The sequence below is a fragment of the Pseudophryne corroboree genome, chromosome 4 (genome assembly GCF_028390025.1).
Source record: "Pseudophryne corroboree isolate aPseCor3 chromosome 4, aPseCor3.hap2, whole genome shotgun sequence".
NCBI classification, from domain to species: domain Eukaryota; kingdom Metazoa; phylum Chordata; class Amphibia; order Anura; family Myobatrachidae; genus Pseudophryne; species Pseudophryne corroboree.
The window spans coordinates 428,255,159-428,270,048 of record NC_086447.1 but is presented as its reverse complement, the minus strand read 5'-3'; the positions used below and the strand labels follow the sequence as shown (position 1 = coordinate 428,270,048).

Here is a 14,890-nt window from a genome sequence, read left to right as displayed (position 1 = left end):
TGCGTTTGGTGAGGAAGAGGAGCCGGGCAGCAGCATTGAGGATAGATTGGAGTGGAGAGAGGTAATTGTCAGGGAGACCAGTTAGGAGGAGATTACAGTAGTCCAGTCTGGAAATAATCAGTGAGTGAATAATTATTTTAGTGGCATCCTGGGTGAGAAAAGGTCTGATCCTGGAAATGTTTTTGAGATGAAAATGACAGGTTTGTGAGAGGTGCTGAATGTGTGGTGTGAAGGAGAGGGAGGAGTCAAGGATTACACCAAGACAGCGTACTTGGGGGCTAGAGGAGATAGTCGTGCAATCAATGGATAATGAGATTGTGGGAGGTGAGGTTGTGCTTGAGGGTGGGAAGATGATCAGCTCAGTCTTAGACATGTTGAGTTTAAGAAAGCGCTGGGACATCCAGGAAGAGATAGCAGAAAGACAGTTAGAGGTACGAGTGAGGAGAGCCGTGGAGAGATCAGGGGAGGAGAGGTAGATTTGAGTGCCATCAGCATAGAGGTGATACTGGAAGTTAAAATAACTAATAATTTCACCTAAAGAGGATGTATAGAGAGAGAAAAAGATCGGACCAAGAACAGAACCTTAGGGGACACCAACAGTTAGTGGAAGTGGGGGCGAGGTAGCATCATGAGAGGAGACAGAGAAGGAACGATCAGAGAGGTAGGAGGACAGCCAGGAGAGGGCAGTATCACGTAGACCAAGAGAGTGAAGGATTTGCTGAAGGAGAGCGTGGTCCACAGTGTTAAAAGCAGCAGAGAGGTCAAGAAGAATAAGCAGAGAGTAGTGGCCCTTAGATTTGGCTGCATGAAGGTCATTGCAGACTTTTGTGAGGGCAGTTTCAGTGGAGTGGAGAGAACGGAAACCAGACGGGAATGGGTCAAGCAGTGAGGCGATTATAGACAATACACTCAAGAAGTTTGGAGGCAAAGGGGAGGATAGAGATGGGTCGATAGTTGGGAGAGAGTGTTAGGATCAAGGGTAGGTTTTTTAAGAATAGGGGACACAAGAGCATGCTTGAAGACAGAGGGGACAGTGCCTGATGAGAGGGATAGATTGAGAAGGTGGGCAAGATGGGAACAGACAGAAGGAGAGAGGTAGCGTAGGAGGTGGGAGGGGGGAGGGAGGAATGTATCAGGGCCGTGACTTCCTCGCCAGATACATGGGAGAAAGATGTCAGAGTTTGTAAGAGGGGATGGGTGGTAGCTGGTTGCTGGTCTGGTGGGATGTGATGTCCTGACGTATGGAGTCAATCTTGGATGTGAAATAAGTGGCAAAGTCAAGAGCAGACAACGAGGATGGGAGAGGAGGTGGTGGTGGGCAGAGGAGGGAGTTTAACAGTGGCAAAGAGGCGCTGGAGTTTGGAAGACTGTGTAGAGATGAGGATTTTGAAGTATGATTGTTTAGCGAGGGAAAGGGCAGCACTGAATGATGAGAGCATGAATTTGAAATGGAGGAAGTCTGCTTTAGGAGTGCGATTTCCTCCACTGTCGCTCGGCAGTAAGTGAGCATTTTTGTAGATATCTGGTGCATTTGGTGTGCCAGGGTTGAGGTGTTGATCTGCGAGGGTGAATAGTGGTTGCCGGAGAAACAGAGTCAAGGGCAGAAGTAAGAGATGCATTGTATAGGGATGTGGCTTGTTCAGGGCATGTGAGAGAGAGCAGTGAGTCAAACAGGGAGGATGAGGTGTCAATAGCCTCAATGTTACGCTTACTGATGGTAGCCTTCGGAGGGAGAGATGGGGAAGCAGAGATAGATAAGTTGAAAGAGAGCAAGTGGTGGTCAGAGAGGGGAAAAGGGGAATTGGAGAAATCAGAAATATCACAACGGTGAGTGAAGACCAGATCCAGTGAGCTCCCGTTCACATGGGAGGGTGAGGTGGTCAACTGGGAGAGACCAAGTTAATAGGTGAGGTTAAGGAGTTTAGAGGCAGGTGATTTTGTGGGGTTATCGATAGGGATGTTGAAATCACCTAGGATAATGGAGGGAATATCAGGAGAGGAAGTGAGGTAGCCAGGAAGCAAAGTTGTCGAGGAATTTGGAGGAAATGCCAGGTGGACGGTAAATGTTTGTGTGTGTGTGTTATATTTCTCTGTTTCAAAAATAAACTTTGGGTCAGCCGTACCTTAAGGTCTTTATTCAGGTGATGCGCCAGTAATTGGACACCCCAGAAAATGAGTTAAGGATATTCAAAATTCTTCTTGGTTTAAGTTTATATTAAAGCTTCAAATGTTGCCTCCTCCTTCTTTCTGAATCTGCAGAATCTTGATAGCCATGCATGTACAGTAAGCGGTGTGTTTATAATAGATCTGCATAAAATAGTCAGTAGGTCGACCCATATGGGCGACTTGCAAAAGGTCAACAGGGTTAAAAGGTTGACACAAGGTTTTTTCTTTTGTCCATTTCACAATGCGTGACCATGATTAGTGAAAAAGTAGACTCACGGGCTCACTTCGCTCATCATTCTTCAGACAAGGTGCCTTGCTCCACTACTGCTGCACTCAGCCAAGGTTGCTAATCACAATCCTAGTCCACGTGGATGGTAAATAAAGCAAAAGTTGAAAAAAAATGGAGAAAATAAATAAATAGTATGTCGACCTTTTCAACCTGTCGACCTTAGACACAGTCTGTCCAGTGGCTGTCTAACTAGACATTGTCTATTCATTGACTGGAACTATACCAGTTCCTTGGTCTGTTTTAGTCCATTTATCATCTTTGTTGAGGATTTGGTTCAGAGGGAACCTCTATTTTTATGTAAAAGTTCACTACCATTTCTATTGCTGGAGCTGTGGTTCTTAAAGATGTTGCAGAACGTATGGTGATGGGCCTCCTTTTAAGTAAGCCAACTGTGGTGGGGTTTCAAGAGTTATATTTTTCTGGTTTATGCCCTCTAGGAATTTTTTCCTTTTGTCTCTTCATACCACATGTGGCGTTTTGCGGTCAGTCAAATTGTTTCTCCAGGGGTCAGAAGCATGGTTGGAAATCCTATCGGCCTGACAAGCAGTGTGCATTACTGAGAACAGTCCCACTCAGTATCTCGTGGTGGGAAGCAGTCTGCTTCTATTCTTCAATCTATGGTCCAATTCCATTAGATAACTGGATAGGGAGGTATCATGCCTGCTATATATCCTACATATTCCTAGTCTCCTCTCCTAGATCTTTTAATTTTTTTGTTAATAACCACACGGCTTCTCAAAGACTAGGCAAAGCATCTTGATCTGCATGAAGTGATTAAGTCTTTATTCTTCCCAATAGTCATAATCCAGTGCTAGGCAGACAAGAGAGGATGGAGATTTTTTTCTCTCTCTCCCTGGTATAGAAACCAGAAGAAGCTCTTCGTGCCATTCTGAACTTAAGGTCTTTGAACACCCATCTCAGGGTATTCATATTTAAGTTGAAGTCAATGAAGTTTGTATATATTATTTTATGTTGTCTATAGAGATTAAGGATGCCTAATTTCATGTTCTTGTAGGGGAGGAGCATCTAAGCATCCTCTAGTTTGTGGCTCAGTGCCAGCATTACCAGGTTAAGGCATCTCTATTCTGCTGAAGCTCCACAAGGGCTCATAAATTTAATGACTGTGATGGCTGATCTTCTGTGGACCAGAGGTGTGATTTTCATTTCCTACTTGAACAGTATTTTGATGTTGGTCAGTTCACAATCTTTGCTTTTATGCCCATGTTCTGGACACAGTTCAGATGCTGAAATCCTATTGGTGAATTGTCAATTGCCAGAAGTCAAACTACCAAGGTCTAGTTTTCATGTTTTTAACCCATGATCTTTTTGTTGCAGTATTAGGAGAAGTCTTCACTGCACTTCATACTTTTCTGTTAATTTTTGCATCAGGGTTCTATTGAACATGTTCTTCACTTTGCCAGTGATCGAATATGCACTGGAGGGAGTTTTAAATCAGAAGTATTTTGAAGTTGAACAATACTCCAATAGTCTGTCCGGCCAAGTCATCTGTCCCCTCTAGTGTTTCAGTCTACTGTTTAATTGCGTAGTCTTTAGGTTTTAGGGAGGGGTCACGCTCTAGGCTTGTTTTCAGGTTCTTTGAACTTTGGAGGAGTCCAGACTTCAATATTGTGATGCTATGGTTGCTACATCTTAGTTTCAGACACAAATGTACCATAAAGTGTGGAAAGAGATGTATTGCCTTGCATGATGAGAGTTTCTATTTCGTCCTTTAGCTTATTCAGGTTCCTGCTGTTCTTTTAGAAGAGTCTAGGCATCAGGATAAGGCTTAGTTTAAGTTTCAGTACTCCGTCCAGATGTTTTTACAGGGCACACTGCATGTTTAGCCTTCATTTGTACCTCCTATAAGTGCTTTTCAGTATCCATTCCTCACTGTGACCAATTTTAGCCAGTGACGTTCAAGTTCCTCATCTGGAAGATGTTTTCTGTCTGGCCATTTCATCAGCTAGAGTTTCAGAGCTGATCTCCTATTATTTTTTTGTGAGTATCCGGACTGTCCATTGGACCAGATGAAGGATTTTTTCTATAATTGAACGTGTTGATGGCTTTGCAGACTTGCATTTGGAGGACAAATGAAGGATGGTTTCTTGGACCTTTTGTAAGATGATCAGAAACGGGTTGGACAATCATCAAGCAGTCCAGTGTTTGGTGGATTTATTTCACCATTTGTCAGGCTTACAATGGGACCAAATCGTAAAGTATCTCCTGGACAGTGCAGCATGGATCTTTGGATAAGCTGCTGTGCAGGGCTGCTACTTGGTCATGGGTGTTTACATTCACCTAATGCTACAGATTGCGTGTATTTTTGTTCTGATCTGGTTGCCAGTTTGGAGTGAAGTAGTTTTTACTGCTTCCACTGAGTGTACCCATCCTTAGACGGCAACTTTTTGGTGTTAACAAGTTTTTCCGGTGATCCTAATTTGAGAGATATTAGAAAGAAGAGGATACTGTTTCTAGAGGATATTTTTTTTGTCCTCCTACTTTGTTAATCTCTATCCTATCCTGTGGGGCTTGATTAAAAAAACCTAATTCCGACACCGGAATCCCGACATCTGGTGAAATACTGGTGGTCGGAATCTCCACTTGGGTGTTGGGAATATAACCCTGTGTCGCCACCGGGCCCAAAGCCTGGCAAGCGGACACGCTGCGTTCACCGCTGGTATCCCGACGTGTGTCTCCTGACCGCCGGTATATCATACTATCCCTTCTCCTGGTGACATGAGGTATATTGGGGAGGAGCCATGAATGAGAGTTAGGCACTCTAACAGTCCTGGTTTTAAGGATATTTATGCAGATGGTATAATCAAACTGAGGTACTAAGTGACCCATGCTTAAGCATGGATATCCTTGGAACCTGTACTGTTAGAGTGCATTGAGGATAGAGTTTGGGAACCACTGCTCCAACATGTTCCCCATTGGATTCAAAGGAAATAATTTAACGCAAATGCAAAAGTCCTTTCAAACACAATTAATTTTGAACCTTTTCCAATACACATTCATGATCCTAAAATCTTAGTCCCAAACAATGTCTTGAGGGGATAATTTGTCTTTTGTTTTAGTGAGTGTGTATTTTCTCCTTTTACTTGTTTTCCAGATAGCAGATCAAATGTTCTTTCACAGTGATTATAGGCCGCTTATTCGTGATGGTAACAACTATGTCCTGGATGAACAAACACAACAAGCGCCACACCTTATGCCACCACCATTTTTAGTAGATGTTGATGGTAATCCTCATCCAGCCCGATATCAACGCCTTGTTCCTGGCCGTGAGAACTGCAGGGATGAGCAACTAATCCCTCAGATGGGTGTAACTTCCTCAGGTATATAAAGAGAGTACCAGGATCTTTCATGATCATGTTAAATGCACAGAATATTTGAATGACTACTCTGTGGTAGGATGAGTAATGTTCTTTTCTTAAACAGGAACGTGTAGAACTCTTTTATCCATATTAAATGCAGGAGGCTAAAGGTTATAAACCTAACAGGTTCCAAAGTGGAACCATTGTTTAAAACCCAGGTTCTTAAACTTTGTCCTTAGGGCCCCACACAGTGCAAGTTTTGCAGGTAATCTCACAGAATCACAAATTAAATAATTAGCTCCACCTGTGGATGTTTTAAAATGTGTCCATGAGTAATGAATACACCTGCGCACCTGTTGGGTTACCTGCAAAACGTGAACTGTTAGGTCCTGAGGACCGAGTTTGAGAACCTGTGGTTTAAATTATTAATCTAGACCCTCCACCTTTGGAGTTTAGGAGCTCCATTGTATCCATAACAGTAATGACCTAAAAAAAAAAAAAAAAAAAAATGTTTACAAATACATCAGTGTGATCATGTGCTTACTCCTCACAATTTCGGTAATAAAGGTCAATGTATACTGTGTGTCTTCCTTCCTGCCAAGACTAATGTACAGTAAGTGTGTGTGTGGTTTTTTTAAAAAAAAATTTCAACATTTTCTTTATTTTACTATGTGGTTGGAATTGTACTCCACTACGCTTTCTGGCAGCTACATGGTTAACCTCGCAGCATGTTTTGCACTTGTTGGCTACTATCTTTCATAATGCTTCATTTGTATTTTACTACATTTTCGTTTATTTTTTGTTTCATATTGGTGTTTTGTAATTCTCTGTGCTCTCATTGTTATTATTGTACATACAGTATTTCTGCATAGGCAGCATTTACTGTTTGGGCTCTTTTGTGATGTTTATTGTGGGTATGATGCAACACCCTCACAAGCCAATCATTTTAAAGCTCTTTGCACGTTTTACCAACTGATATTGGCACTTGTTTCTCCAATATTAATCCTTTGTACAAATTTGTGTATATGCCCCTGAGGAAAATCTGTAAGATTGAAACATTTATTGAGCTTGCTGCATCTATGCACTTGTTCTAAATAAATTAGTTTATTTTCACCCTTAATGCATGCTGAACCATCTTGCTACAAGAGACGGGTACAGACAATAACCTATTTATAGATCTTGCACCATATATATGAATAGTTGTTCAGTGTGCTGTCTCTTATACCACTTTCACACCACTGTTTCGACCCATGTTATTGCTGGGTTTACCCAGCAATCTCCAAGCGCTGGTAGAAGAGTTAGCACCCATGTGCAGTGTAAACTGTGCCGACCCAGGAATAGCCCATGTCGGAGCTGCAGTGCGAAAAGGGTCTGTCCCGGTTTGGAACAGCGTTCCAAATCCTGGGTCAGACCTGGGATTTTGGTGTGAAAGAGGTGGGTGTGTGTACATTTTCTTTTTTTCTTTTTTTTTCTTTTTTGTTAAGTATGGGACATTTTTAACAATTTCCTTGGAATGACTATTCTCTGTGCACACAAACACTTTAGCAACACTCCTATAACACAAGCATAATACTGACCATCTCTGTGACAACTCTCAGTAACTGCCTAGGAAAGCCCAATGAATTTTCAACGTACTTCTCTGTGTGTGTCTGAAATTACAACTGTGACCATGAACTTAATCTGAGCACATGCATGGTGCAATTTGCGAGCAAACATTTGTACATAAAGCAAAAACAAATAAAAAATGTTTATCTCTGGGGTGTTTATGCACAGACTATTATTCTTAGGGAATAGTCTATTAAGTATTCCTTCAGATTTTGGAATAGCTATATATACTGGAGGTCAACATGATAGTTTCTCGGCTTCAACTCCGTGTGTGGACCGACTCCTCTCCAGACGCAGAGCTATGCAGGTGTCCTTGGACGCCATGACAGTGTCATAGAATTGTTGGCTTCCACTTATAACAATGCGATCATGTGCTTCCACCTATAATAATGCGATCATGTGTACTGGATAACCCCTGCAATACTGACCATTCCAGATTTGGTCGAAAAGATTGTGGTAGACAGACTCTTAAGGACAGTGGATGGCGTAAGTCCAGCTTGAAGTCTTCCCCTAAGGTGCCAGGTACACCTAGGCTTGCCTTGTTTGGATATAATGACTTGGTTGTAATACCGACCAAAGAATATTTCAGGAGAGGTCATGCAGACCATACGCCGCATAACAAGTGTGGAAATTGCGTATTCCCTTGCACAAATGTAACGGTTTCCATAATTAGTCCTCTAAGACAAAATGCAGGTTAAACTGAAGTGTTGCCTCAAGTCTCCAGTTTCTTAAAGATATTTTTCCGTTTACAACCACTATATGTCCCTCCTTTGGTACATTGTGATCTGAATGAAGCGCCTTATCATTGGAACCTGTAGACACTGTCAAACTTGTTTTTTTTTTTATATGTGGAAGACAGTGGACATTTTGAGTATTTGCTCTGAGAGCACAGTTTCTTAGTTAAGTGCTTTATCCTGTAAGCCCCCTTTTTGTAGTATTTCACAATGACAGCATGTTTGTCACAAAACGGCCCGGTCTCTCGTCGCTGGATTACATACCACTTACCCGCTCCAGATTCCGGCTGCAAAGCAGGCCCCCACTGCATCTGATATCTCTGCTATACTTCCGGTACCCAGGTTTCATCCCTGTTCTTGCCAATGGGGCTCTGGTGTTGCTAGGCCGCAATCAACGTCTGCACTGGGTCCTCGGCGCCGCCATGACTGCCCAGATCAGCTTACTGAGAAGCAGCCAGTCAGAGACCTGATCTACCTGCCGCTGACAGCCAATCTCAGCGCAGCCAGGTGTATAAAGCCACAGTACTGACACTCTGATTGCCAGTACAATGTCTAACACAGTTCACACTGTGTCAAGCTATACTGCTCACCTGACCTGTTTCTTAAACAGTGTGTTTCCAGTAAGGTGCAGTTTTGCTATATAACTGCACTTCCTATTCTTCAGTGTCTACATGCCCTCCATCAGTCTGCACAGTCAGTTCCCATGTCCAGTTTCTATCCGGCCCAATTTCCGGTTACAGTATGGTCCAGCATTCCACAGAGCAGCTCCAGTTACAGACTTGCATGACTAATCCGGCTTGAGCCCGGTCAGAGTCTACTGTTCGCACTCTGCATATATTATATTCAGTCTCTATATTATGTCATCAGTATCAAGAGCCTCCATGTTTCTTGACTACCTACAGTACTAACCTGATTCAAGCTCGGTCACTGTTTACTGTCAAGCTCATCATCCTATTTGTGTACATCAGACTCCTTATTCTGGTTGTATCTCTAGCGCCATCTGTCTGCCAGCAACCAGTCTGCACTAAGCACCAATCTGTACTGCATACATCATTCCTGTTTCTATTAGTTCCTATACATACACAGATAATAATGTAGGCCATCCAGCTTTCATACATCTCACATAGACCCCAGTCCAGGCCAGAACCTGAATTCGGATTCATAGACAAATCAGATTGTGACATTGTTCTAGCATACAAAAAGTTCATTCTAGTGCAAGGGTTGTTCACTGTTTCACATTAACCATTGTTATACTTTCTTTAAAGCATGCTGGATATGTGGGAGATCACAACTCTCCATTTACCGGATATGGTTAGATCCCCAAAGATTTATTTGAATAGAAGTACTGTTTTGTGGAAGACTGAATCTCTTATTCTCAATTGACCCATGAAGTATGGTTATCAACAAAACTAATAACTGCCGCCTGGATTAAAGTAAATTTTTCATCAAGCCTACATCAAGACTAACCTAGTGGATGACAAAATAAAACTAATAAAGCATAACTAAGAATATCAATCGACAATCACCCGTAAGAAATCACAGTTCCTGTCAAATGAGATCACGGTAGCAAACAATAGGCCAGCTCAACTTTTCCGCATAGTGGAGATGCTTTGCAAGCCAGCATGCCTGCAGACTGATTAAAGCCTCTCCCAGGCAAGATGCAACGAGTTTGCAAACTTCTTTGCAGATAAAATATCCACCATTCAGGCTATCATCTTCACAGTGCCATCAAAGGAGTGTCAAACTACAAAACCTGCCAATATAAGCCACCTGCCTTCATGGACCAGCTTTAACACAGTGGATGTAAAGGACATTGCTGAAATTGCTCGGATTTTGCGTCCGACCTCCAGTGATCTGGACCCTGCTTCAACCAAGCTTTTAATAGGTTGTATGGATATAATTGGTCCTGTCTTTGCAAAAATTGTTCAGTGCTCCTTGCAGACAGGCATATTTCCTGGACCCCTAAAGGAAGCAATTGTTAGACCTCTTCTTAAAAAGCCTAATTTAGGTCCTGACTGCATGACCAACTTATAGACCGGTATCAAACCTTCCTTTCTAGGAAAGGCTATTGAGAAAGTGGTTGCAAATCAACTGGAAACCCGCATGACAACTCATGATATCTATGATCCATTCCAATCAGGATTCAGGAGAAGACATAGCACTGAAACAGCCCTGGTGTGTGTGTCTGTGTGTTTTTAAATGATCTTCTGATAGCAAGAGACAAAGGTGACTGCTCAATATTAAGCCTTCTGGATCTCTGCAGCATTTGACACCGTGAACCATGGGCTTCTGATTGAGCGACTGATACATTTATACTCATCACCACCAGTGCCATTGCCTTGTGGTGTCCCACAAGGTTCTATACTATCCCCCATGCTTTTTGCAGTATACATGCTCCCGCTGGGTGAAATAATCAGGCGCCATGGGCTAGTCTACCACTGCTATGCAGATGATACACAACTGTACTTGTCCTTTGCTTCGGGCACTGATAACCCAATAGCAACCCTAAATGGCTGTCTAGCTGAACTCCGGGAATGGATGAGTGCCAGTTTGCTGCGACTGAACCCGGATAAAACAGAGGTCCTTATGATAGGACCGCAACATCAAAGGACAAGACTGCAGCATAGCCAACCAACTGGACTTACACTCGGGGATTAAGAATTACAAACCACTGATCGTGTGCGGAATCTTGGCGTTGTCCTGGATGGTGGCTTGACACTTAAACATCGGATATCAGCCACAATCAAATCCTCATTCTTTCACCTGATGAACATAGCCAGAATCAAGCACTTAATTCCCTCAGATGATCTGCCAAAAGTCATCCATGCATTTGTATCATCTCGATTAGACTACTGTAATGCCCTCTACCTTGGTCTCCCAGCAAAAGAATTGCACCGCTTACAGCTGGTGCAAAACACAGCTGACAGGCTGTTAACAGACCAGCCCCGTTCAAGCCACATAACAACCATACTCTACTCCCCTCACTGGCTGCCTGTAAGATGGCGAATCATCTTCAAGATTGGCTTACTGAGTTTCAAAGCACTACATGACCAGGACCCAAGGTACCTGAAGCAGCTACTGACCCCATACTGCCCTACTCGATCACTGCGATCTGTAGATGAAGGACTTTTAGCAGTACCTAGAATCTCCCGTAATTCATCTGGGGTTGAGCTTTTAGTCATGCGGCTCTGACTCTATGGAACTCACTTCCCCGCACAGTGCGAGAGGCCCTAACTATAGAATCCTTCAAAAGTAGACTCAAGACTTTTGTGTTTACTCAAGCATTTCCATAATTGTCCCTTTTAGTATCTCCATGCTTCTGTATTGTATAAAAAGCTGTTCTGTACTTCATTATTTTCTGTATTATATTATGCTATGTATCTGTTAAGCACCTTGAGTCCTATTGTAGAAAGAGCGCTATATAAATAAAATTATTATTATTATTATTATTATTATAATTTCATGAAAAAATACCTCCTTACTCTACCAGAACATTGAGTGCTTCTGGACAGCAGTCACGGATCCTCAAACAAGTAGCCGTGTCAGCCAGTCATCTGTTCTTCAGTCTATTCTTTTACAACATTTTACAATTTCTTTTTTTGTTTGTGTGTAATGTTGCTAGTTTTGAAAGAAAAGTGTTGTGCACAGCTAATTGATTGTACCCTCCACTTGGGGCAGTTAAGAACGTCCCAATAGGAAGGTTTTTTTTTTTGTGTGCATATACTGTACTAAATCCAAGTCATCAAAGTTCATTTTGGGGTATTCTACGGTCCCACTCTGTTTCTGTTTAAAGGGTGTTAGTTTTCTTCAGTTTACACTATCTTTTGGTGCTTTTTAATTGATAAACTTGTGGACAATTGATGAAGCGTTAGAAATGGGGAGAGCTTCAAAATGTTGTGTAGTTATTTACTGCTAAGTGCTCAGCGCATGCACCAACCTCTCTGCCTTATGGTAGTAGTGTCCCCCAATAGTAAGCTGAGAATTGAATCCAGTGGAAATACAGAAAATCGTCGTCTTCCTAAAAATTATAAAAGGTCACACAGTGCCATTATATCTAGTATTTACGGGACATACCTTAGACCTGCAAGCACTATGAAATTGCATTGAGACCCATTTATTCATTAATGTTTCCCCAATTGCTTTGTTTGTAAATTGCAATATGCAAATTTCAGTACAGGTTGAGAATCCCATATCCAAATATTCCGAAATTCGGAATATTCCAAAATATGGAATTTTTTGAGTGAAAGTGAGATAGTGAAACCTTTGTTTTCTGATGACTCAATGTACACAAACTTTGTTTAATACAAAATTATTAAAAATATTGTATTAAATGACCTTCAGGCTGTGTGCAGAAGGTGTATATGAAACATAATTAAATTGTGTGAATGTACACACACTTTGTTTAATGCACAAAGTTATTAAAAATATTGGCTAAAATGACCTTCAGGCTGTGTGTATAAGGTGTATATGAAACATAAATGTATTCTGTGCTTAGACTTGGGTCCCATCGCCATGATATCTCTTTATGGTATGCAATTATTCCAAAATACGGAAAAATCCGATATCCAAAATACTTGTGGTCCCAAGCATTATGGGTAATAGATACTCAACCTGTACTGCATTATGTAACTCCGTATTAACAATTCTTTAGTCATGGTATCAACAGCCAGTTCCACAAATGACATTGACAAAAGATCTTTGATAAGTGGTACATGCTTTTAATATGCTGACATTTTTTTTTTATTTTTTTTATAGGGTTGAATCAAGTTCTCAGTCTACAATCAAATAATGAAGTGAGTCCTTTGGACAGTCTGATACAACAACTGCAGCTGCAGCAGGACCAGCGAATAAACGCAGAGACTGGGAATAGCAGCAGCCGCATGGCTAGAGGTAATTGACCATCTCTAAAGACAGGATTGACCATTTTGTATTTTCTCTATCGTCCTAGTGGATGCTGGGGTTCCTGAAAGGACCATGGGGAATAGCGGCTCCGCAGGAGACAGGGCACAAAAAGTAAAGCTTTAGGATCAGGTGGTGTGCACTGGCTCCTCCCCCTATGACCCTCCTCCAAGCCTCAGTTAGATTTTTGTGCCCGGCCGAGAAGGGTGCAATCTAGGTGGCTCTCCTAAAGAGCTGCTTAGAAAAGTTTAGCTTAGGTTTTTTATTTTACAGTGAGTCCTGCTGGCAACAGGATCACTGCAACGAGGGACTTAGGGGAGAAGAAGTGAACTCACCTGCGTGCAGGATGGATTGGCTTCTTTGGCTACTGGACATTAGCTCCAGAGGGACGATCACAGGTACAGCCTGGATGGTCACCGGAGCCTCGCCGCCGGCCCCCTTGCAGATGCTGAAACGAGAAGAGGTCCAGAATCGGCGGCAGAAGACTCCTCAGTCTTCTTAAGGTAGCGCACAGCACTGCAGCTGTGCGCCATTTCCTCTCAGCACACTTCACACGGCAGTCACTGAGGGTGCAGGGCGCTGGGAGGGGGGCGCCCTGGGAGGCAAATGAAAACCTTTTTTGGCTAAAAATACCTCACATATAGCCTCCGGGGGCTATATGGAGATATTTAACCCCTGCCAGAATCCATTAAAGAGCGGGAGACGAGCCCGCCGAAAAAGGGGCGGGGCCTATCTCCTCAGCACACAGCGCCATTTTCCCTCACAGAAAGGCTGGAGGGAAGGCTCCCAGGCTCTCCCCTGCACTGCACTACAGAAACAGGGTTAAAACAGAGAGGGGGGGCACTAATTTGGCGTTAGAAATATATAAAAGATGCTATAAGGGAAAACACTTATATAAGGTTGTCCCTATATAATTATAGCGTTTTTGGTGTGTGCTGGCAAACTCTCCCTCTGTCTCTCCAAAGGGCTAGTGGGTCCTGTCCTCTATCAGAGCATTCCCTGTGTGTGTGCTGTGTGTCGGTACGTGTGTGTCGACATGTATGAGGACGATGTTGGTGAGGAGGCGGAGCAATTGCCTGTAATGGTGATGTCACTCTCTAGGGAGTCGACACCGGAATGGATGGCTTATTTAGGGAATTACGTGATAATGTCAACACGCTGCAAGGTCGGTTGACGACATGAGACGGCCGACAAACAATTAGTACCGGTCCAGACGTCTCAGAAACACCGTCAGGGGTTTTAAAACGCCCGTTTACTTTAGTCGGTCGACACAGACACAGACACGGACACTGAATCCAGTGTCGACGGTGAATAAACAAACGTATTACTTATTAGGGCCACACGTTAAGGGCAATGAAGGAGGTGTTACATATTTCTGATACTACAAGTACCACAAAAGAGGGTATTATGTGGGATGTGAAAAAACTACCGTAGTTTTTCCTGAATCAGATAAATTAAATGAAGTGTGTGATGATGCGTGGGTTCCCCCCGATAGAAAATTATGGGCGGTATACCCTTTCCCGCCAGAAGTTAGGGCGCGTTGGGAAACACCCCTTAGGGTGGATAAGGCGCTCACACGCTTATCAAAACAAGTGGCGGTACCGTCTATAGATAGGGCCGTCCTAAAGGAGCCAGCTGACAGGAGGCTGGAAAATATCATAAAAAGTATATACACACATACTGGTGTTATACTGCGACCAGCGATCGCCTCAGCCTGGATGTGCAGAGCTGGGGTGGCTTGGTCGGATTCCCTGACTAAAAATATTGATACCCTTGACAGGGACAGTATTTTATTGACTATAGAGCATTTAAAGGATGCATTTTCTATATATGCGAGATGCACAGAGGGATATTTGCACTCTGGCATCAAGAGTAAGTGC

At 42.8% G+C, this 14,890-nt stretch overlaps 1 protein-coding gene across 2 annotated transcripts in view; it reads left to right on the top strand.

Annotated features, from left to right (window-relative positions):
- The window catches only part of PHIP (pleckstrin homology domain interacting protein), a 546,843-nt gene that overhangs the window by 209,939 nt on the left and 322,014 nt on the right, over positions 1-14,890 (top strand). For both annotated transcript variants that reach the window (XM_063916855.1, XM_063916854.1), the window contains exons 17-18: positions 5,568-5,793; positions 12,867-13,001. In XM_063916855.1, the coding sequence (XP_063772925.1) occupies positions 5,568-5,793; positions 12,867-13,001 (361 nt within the window). The remainder of the gene's footprint in view (positions 1-5,567; positions 5,794-12,866; positions 13,002-14,890) is intronic.